Raw genomic sequence first — 19024 nt, 5'->3', positions numbered from 1 at the left:
TGATCCATATTTGCGTGTATCCTCCTAACGTTAATAGCTCCGGTTAGCTTTAGCCGCTTTAGCTTAATCGATAAAATAGTTAACTTGGGTCGAAGTTATTTTCCTTGTGTAACAGGGAAATCCCGGAAAATGGAGTATTTTTGTTGAGTGAACTGAACTGCATTGAACTGGTAACATGGAAATCCCGAAGTGGAATGATTTTTGTTCTTTTATAAACTGAACTGAGGGAACTGGACTACTACTAGCCATTTAGTTCAACACAGTCTTGTGCTCCAATTATCTCACACACACAAAAATCATGTTGGCGGTTTCCTTTAGCCTACAAAATATAAAATATTGATGTAGAAAAAAAAGAAAATGTGCTGCACTTTCAATTTGATGCATGAAATGTAGGCCTATATGTAAAATGGAAACTGCTATAGCTGCTTACAAAATAAATAAATAAATATATATCGGTGATCGATAATCGGTAATCGGTGATCGGTCGATGATCGGTTGGGCAGATATTTCTCATAAATGATCGGCAATCGGTGATCGGTGGCAAAAAACGTGATCGGTGCACCCCTAGCTGTTATGTTATGTCTTGTCATGTCTGTCAGGAGTATTTGTTCCTCACCTGTGAGCTTTTAAGGTGTTGGGTAGGCTGTGAAAATGAATTGTCCTTCTGAGATAAATAAAGTAATCTGAATCTGAATCTGAATCCAAGGAGAGGAAACAATGAAATGTCCTCATGGAAAGTAATTCACATATCATGGAAAGTAATTCACATATCATGGAAAGTAATTCACATAGACTAGGAAGTCTTGGTAAATATTGGATTCACAATTGGTTTTAAAATTACATGAACAGAGATAATCCTCTACATGATATGTGTTTATGTGAGCTGTACATCATCCAGCTTATTACACGGTTACTAACTAAAGAAATCAAAATGCATCTAGGAGAGGCACTCCCATTGTTAATTTGATTATTAAAGCAACAGCATTTACTGGACTTCTTTCTGCAGATTGAATGACCCACGGCCTCCGGAGTCTGTGATCAGAATTGTCTGTTATAAGCAATGGTCTGATACACAGAAATAACAGACTGTAGAATGCCGTGATCGACCAATCAGAATCAAGCATTCAACAAAGCCGTGTGATAATTGCTGATAGTAACGTGTATGTAAAGCAGGATTTAAATGGTTGTCTGTTGAACACGAAGAGGAATACTCACCTGAGAGTCTCCAGACTACAGTGTGGACTCTCCAGTCCAGCAGAGACCAGCTTCACACCTGCATCTTTCAGGATGTTGTCACTCAGGTCCAGCTCTCTCAGACTGGAGGACTGGGAGCTGAGCACTGAGGCCAGAGCTTCACAGCTTCTCTCTGACAGCTGACAGCCACTCAGCCTGAAGAAGAATTGGTGAGAGAGATATACAACACATTTGAAAATGTATATATATTTTATTTAATATATTTGATCTACCCAGTTACGTATGAACCTACAGAGCTTTATTGGAGGCTTTGACCACTGGCAGCAGCCTCAGAAGAGCCTCCTCTGAAGCAGAGTATTTCTTCAGGTCAAACTCGTCCAGCTCTTCTTCTGATGACAGTAAGATGAAGACCAGAGCTGACCACTGAGCAGGGGAGATTTTGACTCTAGAGAGGCTTCCTGATCTCAGGTACTGTTGGATCTCCTCCACTAGAGAATGGTCATTCAGCTCATTCAGACAGTGGAACAGATTGATGTTTGTCTCTGCAGAGGGATTCTTCTTGATCTTCTTCTTGATGTACTGGACTGTTTCCTGATTGGTCTGTGAGCTGTTTCCTGTCTGTGGCAGCAGGCCTCGTAGGAGAGTCTGATTGGTCTCCAGTGAAAGGCCCAGGAGGAAGCGGAGGAACAAGTCCAGATGTCCATTTGGACTCAGTAAGGCCTTGTCCACAGCACTCTGGTAGAGATATTTTACTGCTGATCTGTCTCTCAATAGCCTAGACAACCTGGAGGCTCCTGACAGTGGATTGACACCAGTGTTGATGAATGAGACCATGACATGAACAGCAGCCAGAAACTCTTGAATGCTCAGATGGACAAAGCAGAAGAACTGGTTCTGGTGCAGCCCCCACTCCTCTCTAAAGATCTGTGTGAACACTCCAGAGTACACTGAGGCTGCTCTGATATCAATACCACACTGTTTCAGGTCTTCTTCATAGAAGATCAGGTGGCCTTTCTCCAGCTGTTCAAAAGCCAGTTTTCCCAGAGTGAGAATCATGTCCCTGTTCTGTGTCCAGTGCGGATCTGTCTCAGTTCCCCCATGATACTTGGTGTTCTGCAATTTGGACTGAACCAGCAGGAAGTGGCTGTACATCGCAGTCAGGGTCTTGGGCAGGTTTTCTGTGTCACAGGTTTTCAACAGATGCTTCAGGACTTTAGCAGTGATCAAGCAGAACACTGGGATGTGGCACATGTTGTGGAGGCTCCGTGAATTCTTGATGTGGGAGATGATTCTGCTGGCCTGCTCCTCATATCTGAAACTCTTCCTGAAGTACTCCTCTTTCTGTGGGTCAGTGAAGCCTCTCACCTCTGTCACTATGTCAATGCACCCAGAAGGGATCTGATTGGCTGCTGCAGGTCGTGTGGTTATCCAGATGTGAGCAAGGGGAAGCAGATTCCCCTTGATGAGGTTTGTCAGCAACACATCCACTGAGGTCGACTCTGTAACATCATCCAGGAACTTGTTGTTGTTGAAGTTTAGAGGAAGTCGACACTCATCCAGACCATCAAAGATGAACATAACTGGGAATTTGTCAAACCTGCAGATTCCTGCATTTTTGGTCTCAGGAAAGAAGTGGTGAAGAAGTTTCACCAAGCTGAACTGTTCCTCTTTCATCAGATTCAACTCTCGGAAAGTGATTGGAAATATGAATTGCATATCCTGGTTGGCTTTGTCTTCAGCCCAGTCCAGAGTGAGCTTCTGTGTTAAGACTGTTTTCCCAATGCCAGCCACTCCCTTTGTCAGCACTGTTCTGGCTGGTTTATCTCTTCCAGGTAAAGGTTTAAAGATGTCTTCACTTTTGATTTTGTTTTCTGGGCTCACTGGTTTCCTGGATGCCATTTCAATCTTCCTGAATTCATGTTCATTGTCGGCCTCTCCAATCTCTTCCTCTGTGAGGAAGAGCTCTGTGAAGATCTCTGTGAAGATCTCATTCAGAAGTATCAACTTTTCTGAGTTTGTGATTCCCTGAAACAAACGCTGAAAGTTCTTCTTCAAGTTGGATTTGTGTTTACTCCTGCACTCGGCAAGCGTCTCTGAATGAACAGACAACAATGAGAGAATGGTATAGTTGTAAGAGCCAAACACAAGTGTATTGTGAATTATTTTTCAGTTAATTTTGTATTTGGGTAATTATTTTTGGCTAAGAAACTCAGTTTGAGAAGTATATAATAATTTACCATTTAAGTAATACTGTTTATCCTACATTTATGTTCTAGTTGCTTATTATTAGAAATATCTAGTGGTTACTGCGCATGTGCATTATGGGTGAAAAACGTGCTAGAAGTTCAGTGTGAAAGAAGATGCTGTCTAATGTGGAACGACACAACTTTTTGACCGTGTCGTGACCATTGTGATATTCTAGGCTGAACAATTGATAATATTGGATTATCTTTTGGAATACTCCATTTTGTCCATTTTGTGGGATTATCTTGTATTGGACAAGGTTTTTGCCAATAAATCGACATGATGCACCATCTACTTAGTCCATGGGCCAGACCAGATATCGGTACCATCTGGGTGGGCACAACTTTACCTATACTAAATTGTTTATAGGGTCAATATAAGTAAATTAATATATGATAGCCTTTCTACAGGACTAGATTTTCATATTTATTGGACATTTTCTTATTTTCCCCTATTTAGTCCATGGGCCAAACACAAAAATTGCACATATCGGTACCACTCAAGTGGACAAATTCTAATCATGATTTTTGAACAGGTATTTATCCATAGATGATATTTTGGTATGATAGCCTTTGCAGAATGGCAGCTTTGTCACAGTTATCGGCTCATGAAGTTAGCCAGCCCCTACAATAAATTTGATTCTAGGTGCTGATGCATAACCTATTTGGGGCTCAGGACCTTTAACCATGTTTCTATGAGAATATGTTTGACAACATTTTAAAGGGTAGCTTCTTAGCTTTCATTTGAGCTCAGTTGTGAGTCTGTCTGACAAATAAAGAGCTCACATGCATGTCAGTGACATTCATTTTTCCACAGTTTCCACCTAAATTATAGTCTTTATTTCAGCACTGTGGCATCTAGGAACATCACAGACACAAACAACAAACACTGGAATACTCATAGGACTATAAGGATTCAGAAAAGGTATAATGAACCCATACTATCCCATTGTGAGGGGTGAATTTGGCCCTTTGAATTTGGTAGAAGAATGCCTTCTCGAGGGAAATGGGCCAGAACCCAAAATGTAAGATATCGGTACCATCCGGGTGGACAAATTCTACTTGTGATCTTTTTTAAATTCCTATTCATCCGTAGATTATGTTTTTATATGATAGACCTTGATGACCATGGTAGCTTATTAGTGCTTAACCAACCCTCTTAAATGATGGACTTATGGGAATTATGGGAAATCATCTTTCTTTCATTATATCCTCTCCCTGGCGTGTCTGGACTACTGACTGTTAATATTACATGTCTAGATATAGGCATGCTATCCTATGATACTATACATACCATACCATACTATACTATACTAGATAGATAGATATGCTATACTTAATTGTCTACGAAATTGGCACATTTCCCAGTCAAAAAGAGGGTAAATTGGCACGCTTTTCAGTCAAAAATTGTTTTATTTGTGTTACGGTATATGTACAGCTATATTCAAAATGTTTCCAGTCTTTCAACACAATATTAGGACAATCTACCCTTCCTGAGACCATGTCATCCACTAGGGCAACACCATCATCATCATTCACATCTGAGTCTGTCAGCTGTGCAGCAAGCTTTTCTTCACTGTGTTGGTTGGCACATGTTTGTAGTTTGCACAGGTTTGTGCATTTCAGACCGTTATTGAGACATGTGCACTCTCGTGGTTTGCACGACCTCACACACTTGCAGGAGAGCAACTGCAAGACGGCACCTGGTGCTGGGGAACCGTGCATCCACTGGATTTCCCTAATGTTGTCAAACATGTTCTCACAGAACATGAGTAAAGGTCCTGAAAATCTGCATAGAAAAGGGTATGCATCAGCGCCTAGAATCCAATTTATTGTAAGGGCTGGCTAACTTCATGAGCTGATAACTGTGACAAAGCTACCATTCTGCAAAGGCTATCATACTAAAATAGCATCTATGGATATATACCTGTTCAAAAATCATGATTAGAATTTGCCCACTTGAGTGGTACCGATATGTGAAATTTTGGGGTTTGGCCCATGGCCTAACTGAATGATCCCTGGATCTGTGAGTAGTCTGCTGTAGCCAAGGATGGCAATTGAATGCAAACAAGGATGAAGCAAATATACATATGGATGGACACGCGTAAAAGACAAGTTTTTCACTATGCAGCAATAAGAAGTGGCATAAAACGACAGTTGGAAAAATAGTTGGCCACTATATTAACACGTTCACTGCCAACGACGTAAGAACACGTTTTCAGAATCCAGCTGTTGACTGCCAACGACGTAAGAACACGTCGTCAGAATCGATTTTTTTTTTTGACGGTGGGATGTGCATCTAACCCTTTTACATCTCTTATATAGGTATTGGACGTGTACAACGTGTACAACCCATTCCACCGACCCACTAAGTGGTGACAGTGCTTTCCTGACTAGAGGAAGGCAAGCAAAAAGCAGTGTGACTGAAGCCATTCTCATGAAGGTGGATTGGCGAAGGCGCTTTCGTTTTCGCGCTGATTGCTGGCGGTGCGGGATTGCAGATTTGCATAGTGGATTGCGGGTGGGACACACTTTGAAACACGCAGCATAAATATGACCAGAATCGCAAAAGCTTTATCAAAACTCTCAACCAAAACTCCAAGAAGCGAGCGAGTCCAACCAGACTTCCTCAAAGAGCGGCCGCCAGCAGACAGGAGCAGCAGCAAAGCAGTGAGACTGGTGACGCGAGGTTACAGCAGCAGCAGAAACGAGCTTGTGACATGCCCGCTGCCTTGCCTTGCAAAATAGCACCAAATTGGAAACAGCCATAAAAGGCTTTTAGAATGGGATTTTCAACCCATTCTTTTTTGTTTCTTTTTCGCTCTAATTTAGAGTAATTTAATTTCTATTCAGAAATTTATTTGAGAGGTCGAGAGTATGAGAAAGTGCATTTGCACAGGTAGGAAAGTGCTTGTGACACGGCGCTGCAGCCAAGAAGAACGCCCACGGAGGGAGGAGTTGAGCAGAGGGGAGTTTCCTGCTGTTATGGAGGAAATTACTGTTCAAAACTATTGTTTAGGTCTTACTGATGCCAAAAATGAATGGTTAAAGTGACTGTTCTATCGAATTTCACAAAAAGCCGTTTATCTCTGAATATTTTTTCTGACGCTGAAACCATGCTGTATTCAACTGCTAATGCTTACATAACTACTAACTCTACAAACTAACTCTTTTAGACAGAGAAAGCACACATTCTATTAGTTCTTTTTAGATGATTGGTGTTCACGAAGTCCTAACAGAAAAGAATCCTCGGCTCTTGTAAAATGAGCCTAGAATCCTCAAAAAAAAAACTGGCAGAACTTACCTACAGCATTGAAAAAAGGCTGGCAGTCAATGTGTTAAGGCAAAAAGTTCCGTTCAAAGTGCGGATGGATGATGCAATACTGCCCAACAGCCTTGTGCCCCACCCATGGTAAATGAATGGACGCAAGTGAATGGACAATTCTACTGTTTGCTGAACAAGAAATATGGATGCCTGTCACTAATTTTGCCCCTCAACATAAGAAAAAAGTGTTAGACTGCTAGAAACCAAAGTGAAAAGTATGTTTCTGCTTTCAACTTCGCTGGGCTCATTATCTGGCAAATGGCGGAGAAGGAGAAACAGGATTTGACGCCTGAAGGTGACAGTACTGAAAGTGACCACGGGACGGCAGCAGAGATGGAAGAAAAAAAGGACTTGACGTCTGAAGATGACATTACTCAAATGGACCAAAGGAGGGCAGTCACGTACACAGAAAAAGGGCTTGAAGCAAAGCTGCATCACTTTATACAGGCCAGGAGAAGTAAGCTAGCACAGTTGACTGGAAGAGTGAAGGAGATTAACCATCCCAAGGAAGATGATAGGGATGCACCGATTGCGATTTTGTTGGCCGATTCCGATTTCCAATTTTTGAATAGTCTGACTTGCCGATACGGATTTTTGCCGATTCCGATTTTTTTTCTAAGAACAATAATTGGCGGGTTATTTTTTTACTTTGCTTTAATAGAAAATTAACATTCATGTCACATTTCTTATCATTTGCATGAGGTAGGACGGTCTCACTCAAAAACATCTCAAAATAAAAGTGTTCCAGGTTACTGGACAGAGCTTTTCTTTTTTGTGTAAATACAATGAATATAAAACAATTAATTCCAGTATATCCCACAGCTATCATGCATTTACGTTTCCAAAAGAAAAAAGGTGCAACATGCATCTGAGAAGTGATTATTTTGATAAATGGTGTGGTCATATTTTATACTGTGTAACGTTGGAGTGCATATTTGTTTACGTTTTGTGGTACGTCAGGTATTCTCAGTTGCTCATGCGTCGACCGGCTGATTCCTCATATGTGATATCGTTATCGTTCTGATTGGTATGCGGAGCTGGTAAGAGAAACGATGTTATAAATAATATTGTTACCTGTGTGTTGGTCCCATTAACGTGTTCGGGTATGTGTCTTATACACTCGATGCCATTACCATGTCGTTAATGTTGCTGTTGTCTGTGTATTTGTGTCTTTACAGTCGATTACCTGCTGGCAACCGAACTGATTACTGTACACAGTGTAGCTTAGCATAGCATGTATGAATGAATGTGTGAATAAACAGTAAAAGACAGTATCGAGTTTTGCTTGGAGTAATACACCGTCACCAGTCAAGAACGCACCCCGTGCGGAGGGAGTTTATTGTGTTAAAGTAGTTAGTGCAGTAAAAACCGTACAAATACCAATGGCCAAAAACGTACCCATACTAATGATAATAGCTAATGATAATAGCTACTCCCCATGCAACAGTGCATCTTTGCACAAAACTCTCAAGTGTTGTTAACTGGCACAAGAAAATGTCAGGTTTCAGGTAACTCGGTTTAAGGTAGATTTACAACAGATAAAAAAAGTTGTGCGATTAATTTCAACACAGTTAATCGTGATTAACTGTGATTAACTGTGGACTCACACTCTATATACATTGTTGGCACAAAGTGTTTTTAAATAATTTTGACACATATGTCATATCTTAGAAATCATTTTATGTGATGCATGCTTGCATAAAACGACAGTTGGAAAAATAGTTGGCCACTATATTAAGTCAAAAAGTTCCGTTCAAAGTGCGGATGGATGATGCAATACTGTGATGCATGCTTGCATAAAGTCCCATTTTATAATTGTCCTATTACTTACCTTTGGGTCCTGAACTGGTGTTTAATAATCGTTGCAGGAGATCATTCTTGAGGATCTTCCTCAGAATCTCTTTGGTCACCTCCAGAGTGTATTCGCTGTAGGTCTGGAACATGTGATCTACTGTGTCCAGCCTGTCTGCCTTCTCCAGGCGGCTCTTTGGGATGGCTGGGAAGTCTTCCAGGATGCCAGTCTGCTGCAGGAACCACTTGAACCTCTTGAACTCGTCATCTCCCAAATCATCCAAAGTTCCCAAGAGCAGCTCTACGGGCGTCGCCATCGTTGCTCCCTGATGAGAAGACATTAGGATTAGTTGACCATACTATTGATCCTGTAACTGTGAGCTTGCAGATAATAGCGCCCTCATCTGACTGGCAGTTCTCACTTTTGAATGGCTCCGGTTCCAGGAAGTCATTTCCCCATTCATTCGTTTCAGAACTTTCTTATAAAGTTTTAATCCTGGAACCAAGCCAACCAGCTAAGATATGAATCATGACTATGAAACAACAACAACAAAAAAAGGGGGGGGGGATGGCAAATGTTTTATTTTTATTGTTTCCCTTTTTTAGTTTTATTTTATTTTTCTTCTTCTTTATTGTGTGGCTCATAATACTGTCAATTAGTGGCGTAAAATTAATTTCCGGTTTATACTGCAGTGCTTATATCATTCCCCCACAGAGGTGCTAAATCGAGTCGAGTCGCGTAGTCATAATAATAATAAGTAATAATCATGATAGTAATAATATAATAAGAATCTCTGTGTGTGAGTGAGCAAATTCTGTTGGGCCACAGCTATGCCATTTTACGTGCGACGTGCAGAGCCGGATTTTTTAATTAGGGACGATTAATGTCTGAAAGTCCAAATGCCAAAAATGTCACAGGAAGGACAAAACCCTACATGCTCCCCTGTAAAACTGCTCAACGCCCCCGGGGGTGCTGTTGTTTTCCTATGGGCAGAGCGATGCTGCATATCGTTGGGCGGCACTGCTCTCCATGGGAAAACAATGGTACAGCAGCAGTGCTACACTTGGTGTCACAAAATAAAATAAATACACAGCGTTCAAATTTGCCACTGAGCGCTGCGCTCCAAGTTCAAATTATTTCAACTTTGACCTCGTTACCACTGACCTTTCATGAGTGCATGACACATGTGGAAGGAACCTGGGTCCAGAGATGGGAAGTAACAAAGTACCAAACTTCATTACTGTACTTAAGTAGATTTTTCGGGTATCTGTACTGCTGAGTATTTATTTTTCTGACAAGTTTTTACTTTTACTCCCTACATTTTAACGCAAGTATCTGTACTTTCTACTCCTTACATTTTCAAAACAAGCTTGTTACTTAAGTTTTAATGCACAACAACAACGATTAAAGAAAGACAGAGAAGAAACGGGGCAGAATGAATAGAGATAGCTCATTCCAGGCTCCGCCAATAGTATGGAATGGCACTCGTCCGGTCCCCTAAATGTCAGCTTGTGATTGGCTCTCTGTCAATGTTACGAAACTTCATTGGCTAGACAGTCTCCTAAGGGGGCATTGACATAACCTGGAAAAAAAGTGCACAGTCCACCCACCAGACCACATCATGTATCGATGTATCAGAACCACACACCAAACGTGACAACGCTGCCATAAGAGAGACGAGAGATGGACACTCGGTCGCGCTGATAAATTGCGTCTGTGAATAGTGATGTTAATGTCAGCCAGAGGAACCAGCAACATGAGCGATGCCGCTGAAAGTGAGGTTGAAGTTGTCAACACTGCAGACTCCAAAGAGCCAGAGGCTCTGCCAGTGTAGCTTTTTTTCCCAAATCTCTTGTTTACTTGGAGTAATAGTTGTCTGATCAGACAGAAACACAGGACAAGCAGGGTATAGTTACATCTTGTCTTGTGTTTTCAAAACTCAGTGTTTGTATGTGCTCCAGAGGCTTCAATAAAGTAGGAGACACCTTCTATCCAACAGTTAAACTTTTGTGATTAACGATTTGCATATTAATATATCCTGCAAATATGAATAAGGGAGGAATATGTCATTTTAAGGATTTTAATGGGATAATTTGACTGTTTTTGTGGAAAAACTACAGCACACATTATTAATCAAAGTAGAGTTTTAAGATGTATAAAAACACGTTTGTAGGGGATATTTTAAGTTCAATAGTCTTCAAATTATATTATTAATGTGAGGTTCAGTTAGCTTTGCACAGAAACATCCGGTAAAAATACTTTTTACTTTTACTCATTGAGTACATTTTATAGCCTGTACTTTTTTACTTTTACTTGAGTAAATAGTTGAATCAGTACTTCTACTTTTACCAGAGTCGTTTTTTTACACAAGTAACTGTGGGAGACCGGGGATAGTTGTAACATGGGTCAGTTGTAACACTTTCCATTCCTCCAATCAGGAGCAAGTTTTGAATCACCTGATTCACTCTGCACATGCTCAGTTTAGTCCTTAGTCCACATGTGAGGAAGTAGCAGCCTGTGGCAGATACAGCCAATTTTAGGAGGAAAAAACTAATTTTGAGGTAAGAAAGTATATTTTTTTACTTTTATTTATTTATTTGATAGCATTGCCTGCTTCATAGTTAAACTCATCAAACTTAACTCATGTTAACCCTGGAAGACCCACTGTTGTAATATTACACCATTTGTATTTGATCAAAAAAAGGGTATAAATAATTTGTTTTCTTGTTCTTTTTTCACCTAAACATCATCATTGGATCCTATTGCTTAGTCTTGCAATGCTATTGGCCAGGATATTTGCATATAAGTACCCCCCACAAAGCCAGGACACATCACAACTTCAAAATTGTTGACAGAGCAACAACTCTCTTTTTCACTGGACGGAATTCCTCACAAAAAAGTAAGTAAAATGCCTGTAATTTTTTTTGGGGTGATCATTAGAATGTCTAGAACATGTACATATGTTATTATTGTGAAACATATCCCCCAAATTAGAGCATGTTTGATAGAGGTTGCATTTTTACAACGTTGGGACAGTGTGGTGGTAGCAAATATCCATGTGGTACTGTTAGTTTATATACCTGGCTAAGTGGAGTCTTATAGTTTTCACAATACATTTATACAGTTATATGTGTATTTCCCCCACATTGCATACCTATATATATATATATATATATACAGTATATATATATATATATATATATATAACCCTTATATAACCCTGACCCTAACCCTAACCCCCCCCCCCCCCCCCCAAAAAAAAAAAAACTAACCTGAACTAAACTTGTACCACTGTTCCTTCAGAAGTTGTAGTTGTCATAGACTGTGTTGCATAGTTGATTGCTCTATTGCTGACAAAAATGTGTTATTGTAAGTCGCTTTGGATAAAAGCGTCTGCCAAATGACGTAATGTAATGTATATATATATATATATATATATATATGTAGGCTATATGTGCATTTTTACTTTAATTTCTAATTTCCAGTAATATTTGTAACCAATTGTACTCGAAGACAAATATACTGCATAAAATGTCATTGCTTACAATGTTTTAGTAATCACTTTCAACAGATCAGTTCCTACTTCTGTTTGTAATAATGTTTTAGTTGGTTTAAGTTAGTTCCTGGAGGATTCCATGTGGGGGTTGCCCACTTAGGACCATCATCATTTGCATCCCTTTAACAATGAAAATCAGAGTTGGCCAGACAGTATTGTGTGACCAGTGTATATTGTAATTAGGTTTCTTTAGTACATTTATTGTATGTATTGTTTTTCATTTTGTATTTTTCAATTCTTAAAATTATGGCCTACATTGATGTCATTATTCATAATGCTGTTCCAAGGCCAAATATTATTCATAATGTATACTGTTCTGAAGCCAAATAATAAACCATAACCATATAAATGAACCCTTAAGTTGTTTTACTGAAGTATATATACATTTGCCATGTTATTCTGACAATGAGTAAAAATGGCCTATAGGAAATGCTGCTACCCGTTTGACCCAACATTGTAATATTACATTTCCATAAAACCTTACAAAAACTTTTTTTTTTAAACACTATATTTTCTTCTCCAAAGTACTCCTACTGTAGAAAAGGGTCCATAATGGCCCACCATCAGGCCTGTTCTTGGGGCAATTGACGCCCACGAACCAACGCGCCAACGACGTAATGATGATGACACCGCCGTGACATCATCGATGATGATGTCAGAGTTCACCTGTGAGGTCATCAGCGATGTCAGACGGTCTAGGCTGACCGTGATGGCAGACGTGACTTTATGAGGTCACCGATGATGTCATACCTCCCCGGACGTTGTGACATCACCAACGATGTCATACACCAAATGTGGGGGGGTATATAACAAGGTACCTGATAACAAGGTACTTGATGTATACTGCTTCTGTTATGATATGTATTCTTGGTCCTATGTTCCCTTTCTGTATACGATGTATACTGCTTCTGCCTGATGTTCAATAAAGTCGCCTGAAAAGACATCTCTGTGGTTCTAACCGATCACTGCCCGTGAGCCCTCACCTAAGATCCAGCACACTTCACACTTCACACTTCACCCAAGGCAAGCACATAAGCTTCCTTACAAACTGGTCCTTCGAGCCGGATCCGAGGACTTGCGACGCTCAGAGATGGAACAGGAGTCAGGTGAGCTCGCTCTGGCCACGGCACCCCACCGACCAGAGGAGCAATTCCTTCCCGAGCAGTCCGGAACATCTGGATACACCACGAGTAGTAGTCAGAGGCCAGTCCCCCTACACTCCCAGACGATCCGATTTAGCCCAGACAAGGGCTGAGTCCGACCATAGGATCGCGCGCCAAAGGGACACCAACCGGGACATCATTGAATACTTCGAGGAATTCCAACGGATTCCAATGGGACCTACCAGTGCGGTAGGTCCCATCAAGTTGGCCACCAGTCAAGTCCGGACAGGTCAGGTCATGGAGGTTTGACCTATGACGACAAAGACGCCTATGTATCCTGCAGCCCCAGCGGGCGCAGGAGTCATCATCACTCTCACCATCATAGCGCTAGCCGGTCGTCTGGTCTCCGCAGTCACCATAGCGCATCGCGACACTCTAGCGCCAGCTCACGGTCAACCGTACGTGCCCACTCTCCCTCCTCAGCCCGAGCGGCAGCTTACCAGAAATTCCGCCAGGAAGCTGATGAGGAGTACAACCGGCTGACCGAGCGTTCCAGGGCCCAACGGGCCCAACGGGCCCAAGAACGGGCCCAAGTACGGGCCCGCACCGAGGCTCAGCAGATCCAGGCAGCGGCCCTCCAAGCTAGAGAGCGGACCACCCGCCGCCTGGATAGAAGCCGACGCCTGCGGCAAGCTGAGCTGGAGCTGGACGAGGCCCGGGTTCGTGCCCGTCTGCAAGCTGAGCAGAAGCACGTAGCGGCCCAGCCTCTGGCCCGTCTGCTTGCGGGGGACCCGGCAGTTCCACCTGTGCCAACCGCCTCCAAAGACCAGAGGCAGGCGTGCGTACCGGCCTCAGGGCTAGCACCCCGGAGGGCTCCACCCACCTCACCGGTGCCCGCACCCCGGCTCAACATTTCACCCGTGCCTCGCACCTCCCACGACCAGGTCAGCACGGCGGCTCCAGAGCCAACGACCCAAACTATGGAACCCCCTGTTCCACTGCCCAGACAAGGGCAATGGCCATTGCCAACGCCACCAACACCCGCACCCAGGACAGTCAGCCGGCCGGCGTCAATCATTCCCACAAGATAGCCGGACACAACACCTGAAACCCCCCCAGAGGGCGGGACCAGCCATCACGATTACCTATTCCCATTCACCTCCTGGCCATGCCCGGGCTCATGGAGACAACTCCAGCCAAGGCCCCTAGGGATGCCAAGAAGTTGTTGCGGTCAACATTACGCGGGGAAGGCCCCTTTCCGCACTCACCACCAGCCGTTGGGGTTGCGGACCCCCCTCCCTTCTTCTCAGCCCAGATCGCTGGCCAGAGACACCCCAACTCCACACAACCTCGGATCAGGGCGAGGAGTTGAGGAAGCCAAGTTACTGTGGCCTCAGGCCGGCTCCCCCCATGCCGGAGGAGTGTACGACCTTCGGCGCCCCCATCGAGGATCCCACACCGACGCTCCACGGGGTGGCCAACGAGGCACTAAGGGCCGAGGACTATAGTGAGGCCGAGGCTTCCCTCCAACGAGGGCAGACAAACTGCTTCCTCGCTGACCTTACGCCACTGAGTTTCCATAACTGGAAACTCAAGCCACCAGAGGCCCCTCACTACAGCAGTTGCACAGCTCCCGCGCTGACCTCACGCCGCTGAGTTTCCTCAACTGGAAACTCAAGCCACCAGAGGCCCCACACTACAGCAGTTGCTGGGTAGACCCCCAGCTCCTGCACACACTTTGGCCGATGGGGACAGTCACCAAACCTTTCCCTGGACTGGACAACAACGTGTAGACCCGTACCTACACCCGGCCGGTGGCCAAGCGGACCACAGCCCCCCTCACTGCCAGACTAATCAACCAAGCCCTGCCTATACCAGGTGGGACTGGAGGGCCATTCCGGCCATTTCTGGAAGAATACAGATTCCCCACAGGAATCTGAGGGCGGCTGTAGAAAAAGGTCCATAATGGCCCACCATCAGGCCTGTTCTTGGGGCAATTGACGCCCACGAACCAACACGCCAACGACGTAATGATGATGACACCGCCGTGACATGATGTCAGAGTTCACCTGTGAGGTCATCAGCGATGTCAGACGGTCTAGGCTGACCGTGATGGCAGACGTGACTTTATGAGGTCACCGATGATGTCATACCTCCCCGGACGTTGTGACATCACCAACGATGTCATACACCAAATCAAAACCAAACCTACCTGCCGTTGCGGTGGCTCGTCCTCCCACTCTTTCCAGGCCTGCAGCAGTGTCTCGGGTAGGACTGGGTCATCCCAGTCCCGTCTCCTTTTCCATAGGTGCTGTATGAGCAGGACAAGATGGATCCTCCTGAACTGATGGAGGGGCAGATTCCGCGGGCGGAATTTCTGCTGCAGGGCGGTGATGGGGTAAGTTTGCTCGCCTAGACCAAGGTTCGGTTCCGTAAAGGCTCTCTTGGTGCGATAGGTCTGCTCTGGGCAACTTGCCGGCGAGACGATGAGGGAGACGGCCGCCCTGTGAAGCATCTGGGGCTCCTGCCTCACCGTCCGCAAGGGCATGTCCTCTGGCTGGCCGGTAAGGGCCAGCTGCTGTGCTGCTGAGTGTAGGAGCACGGTCCACTCTGAGCCGTCGTCCCTTATGGCGTATGTGTCCAGCCTCTGGCCCCCAGAGGGAGCCGGGTGGCCTCTTCTTTCTGGGGGAACGGGCTGGGGGCCCGTTCTTGACTTCCTCTGCTCGGACTATATAACAAGGTGTTGTTCTGTTATGATATGTATTCTTGGTCCTATGTTCCCTTTCTGTATACGATGTATACTGCTTCTGCCTGATGTTCAATAAAGTCGCCTGAAAAGACATCTCTGTGGTTCTAACCGATCACTGCCCGTGAGCCCTTACCTAAGATCCAGCACACTTCACACTTCACACTTCACTCAAGGCAAGCACATAAGCTTCCTTACACCTACAACACCATCTGAAAGGTTGGATTTTTTTTGCAAGTAGAAATATATCCGGGTTTTGCAGGGTTAATTATGTGTCTATGTAGGTATTTTACATGCACATTGTTAGTGCTAATGTTTTAGCTGTTAGCTGTAAATTAAGCTCCAAGTGTCTGGGTCAGTTGTAACACGTGAAACAATCGTACAAACTACCCCAAGCAAATTTGTAATTGTATTTATGTTTTCTTTGAAATTCAGTATGACTCAGTCTTGGCAGAGAAAGACTGACTGTACAAAATAGTGACTCCGTGGACTTCAGCTCCCATGATCCTCCTCACCTCACATTTGCCCTTTCCCCTGATTCACTCACCCGTGCACACCTGCCAGCACTCCGGACTAATTACATTCAGCCACCTTGTCTGTATTTAAACCCTCAGTGTTAGTTACCCTTTGAGAGTGGTATCCTTGTTTGCTCCTTATCATGTGTGCGTAAATGACTTAAGTTTGTTGTATTGTGTTTGGTTAACCTCATCATGTTACCTGTTTATGTGTTTAGCTACTATGTTATGCTGTAGCAGTGCTGGATTAAGGTTATGTTTGTTTCTACTTTTGCCTTAAGTAATATCTTTCAGACACACTAAAGTTCAGTTGTTCAGTTTAAATGTTAGTGTAGAGCTAGTCTCGACGCCAGACCCATGAGAGTTCTTACGCTGATACACTACATTACTGCATGCTGCAGAGCACTCTCTGGGTCTGATACACTATGTTACTGCATGCTGCAGAGCTCTCTCTGGGTCTGATACACTACGTTACTGCATGCTGCAGAGCTCTCTCTGGGTCTGATACACTACGTTACTGCATGCTGCAGAGCTCTCTCTGGGTCTGGGACACTATGTTACTGCATGCTGCAGAGCACTCTCTGGGTCTGATACACTATGTTACTGCATGCTGCAGATCTCTCTCTGGGTCTGATACACTACGTTACTGCATGCTGCAGAGCTCTCTCTGGGTCTGATACACTACGTTACTGCATGCTGCAGATCTCTCTCTGGGTCTGGGACACTATGTTACTGCATGCTGCAGAGCTCTCTCTGGGTCTGGGACACTATGTTACTGCATGCTGCAGAGCTCTCTCTGGGTCTGATTCACTATGTTACTGCATGCTGCAGATCTCTCTGGGTCTGATACACTATGTTACTGCATGCTGCAGATCTCTCTCTGGGTCTGGGACACTATGTTACTGCATGCTGCAGAGCTCTCTCTGGGTCTGGGACACTATGTTACTGCATGCTGCAGAGCTCTCTCTGGGTCTGATACACTACGTTACTGCATGCTGCAGATCTCTCTCTGGGTCTGATACACTACGTTACTGCATGCTGCAGAGCTCTCTCTGGGTCTGGGACGCTTTCCCCCAGCCGGCTGGTAATGGGAGGGAACCGTTCACTTGGCCAGTCATATGCCAGGGATGGATACAGTCCTGCCCAATCAGCAATGACTTTACAGTTGACGCAAGGTCAACCCACCCACGGGGGGCACAGCCCATTTTTCTAACCACTCTCTCATTGCTGCTACGACCTGTCACTCATTCAATTTCACCCCTCTAGATGCGCCCCCAAACCCCAGCAGTGGCTGTGAAGTGATACAGACTCAGTAGTATGCGGAGCGCAGCAATTCAACGTAATATTTGAGTCTGGGGAGAGACTAGTGTAGAGCTGACTGACAGTACAAGACAATTAAGCACACTAATATTCAGTTCGTGCACATTTGTTAAATTGTATTATATAACAGTAGCTAACATACTTGAGACACACACACACACACACACACACACACACACACACACACACACACACACACACACACACAGACACACACACACCAGTTACTGTATGTTAAAAAGTAATGTAATTGTTAAATAAAAAGCTTTCAATATCTTAAGTTTTTGTTTTAATCCTTACTTCATAATGTTACATTTCACCCCAGGGTGTGTTACAACTAACCCAGACTATGGGGTGGATTGTAACATTTCACTCCTTGTGTTTGAGACTAAGCCATGCATTTTCTGTGTGTGTTGCAGAGGTAACAGCTACACTATGTGCAGACACATGTAATTAGTTTGTATAAAATGTTGAATGCACTGGCTTTAAAGAGCTCCAAGATACAGACAGAAATGTCCAAAATGTTACAACTATCCCCGGTCTCCCTTACTTTAGTACAGAATGTGGGTACTTTTCCCATCTCTGCCTGGGTCTACCATGTCTCTGTTCAAGCTACATACTAGTTAGCTGTAGGATCCGCCTCCTCCACCAGAGCAATTTAGAGAGAGAGTGGCGTCAGCGGAGGACCAAAATGTGTGACTCATTAGCCAATGAACAGCCAGGAAGGGGTCTCGCTCTACTTTTGAATGCTAAAATGCGTGACTCATTAACCAATGAACAGCCAGGAAGGGGTCTCGCTCTACTTTTGAATGCTAAATGTGTGACTCATTTGCCAATGAACAGCCAGGAAGGGGTCTCACTCTACTTTTGAATGCTAAAATGAAGCTGGTAATGTACAATTTGATTCTATACACGGCTCTGGCTGTGACTAGTCATCTGTTTACTGTGCTACACTCTGTTCACCAGTAGAGGGTGATATTTCTCATCTCATATGAAGCTCTGAGTGCTCAACACATTTTAGACCCAGTGTGTGAGAAACCCACAATGCTTCAGAAAGTTGCTCATTTCAACATCACTAGTGGTTTCCTGTCTTCACTTCCTGTATTTCTGTGAGCTGGTAAACAGGGCTGAAAGTCACACTTCCTCTTCTAGCACAGAAATCAGCAGAAACAATATACATAAAAAAGTATCCTGCACAAATAAACTTTGGAGGGATTGCTTTTTTTAAGC

General features: G+C 43.8%; 1 protein-coding gene across 1 annotated transcript in view; it reads right to left on the bottom strand.

Moving 5' to 3' along the window:
- The window catches only part of LOC310789151 (protein NLRC3-like), a gene marked incomplete at its 3' end in the record, with an annotated part of 58433 nt that overhangs the window by 19781 nt on the left and 19628 nt on the right, over positions 1–19024 (bottom strand). The window contains exons 4-7 of the mRNA XM_083650740.1: positions 8594–8879; positions 3076–3287; positions 1487–2988; positions 1216–1389 (exon numbers count right to left, since the gene is read on the bottom strand). Coding sequence (XP_083506866.1) covers positions 1216–1389; positions 1487–2988; positions 3076–3287; positions 8594–8879 — 2174 coding nt within the window. The remainder of the gene's footprint in view (positions 1–1215; positions 1390–1486; positions 2989–3075; positions 3288–8593; positions 8880–19024) is intronic.

This window comes from Poromitra crassiceps (assembly GCF_964638095.1).
Source record: "Poromitra crassiceps genome assembly, chromosome: 14".
NCBI classification, from domain to species: domain Eukaryota; kingdom Metazoa; phylum Chordata; class Actinopteri; order Beryciformes; family Melamphaidae; genus Poromitra; species Poromitra crassiceps.
The sequence above is the reverse complement of the archived record's forward strand: the minus strand, read 5'-3'. Positions and strand labels throughout refer to the sequence as shown.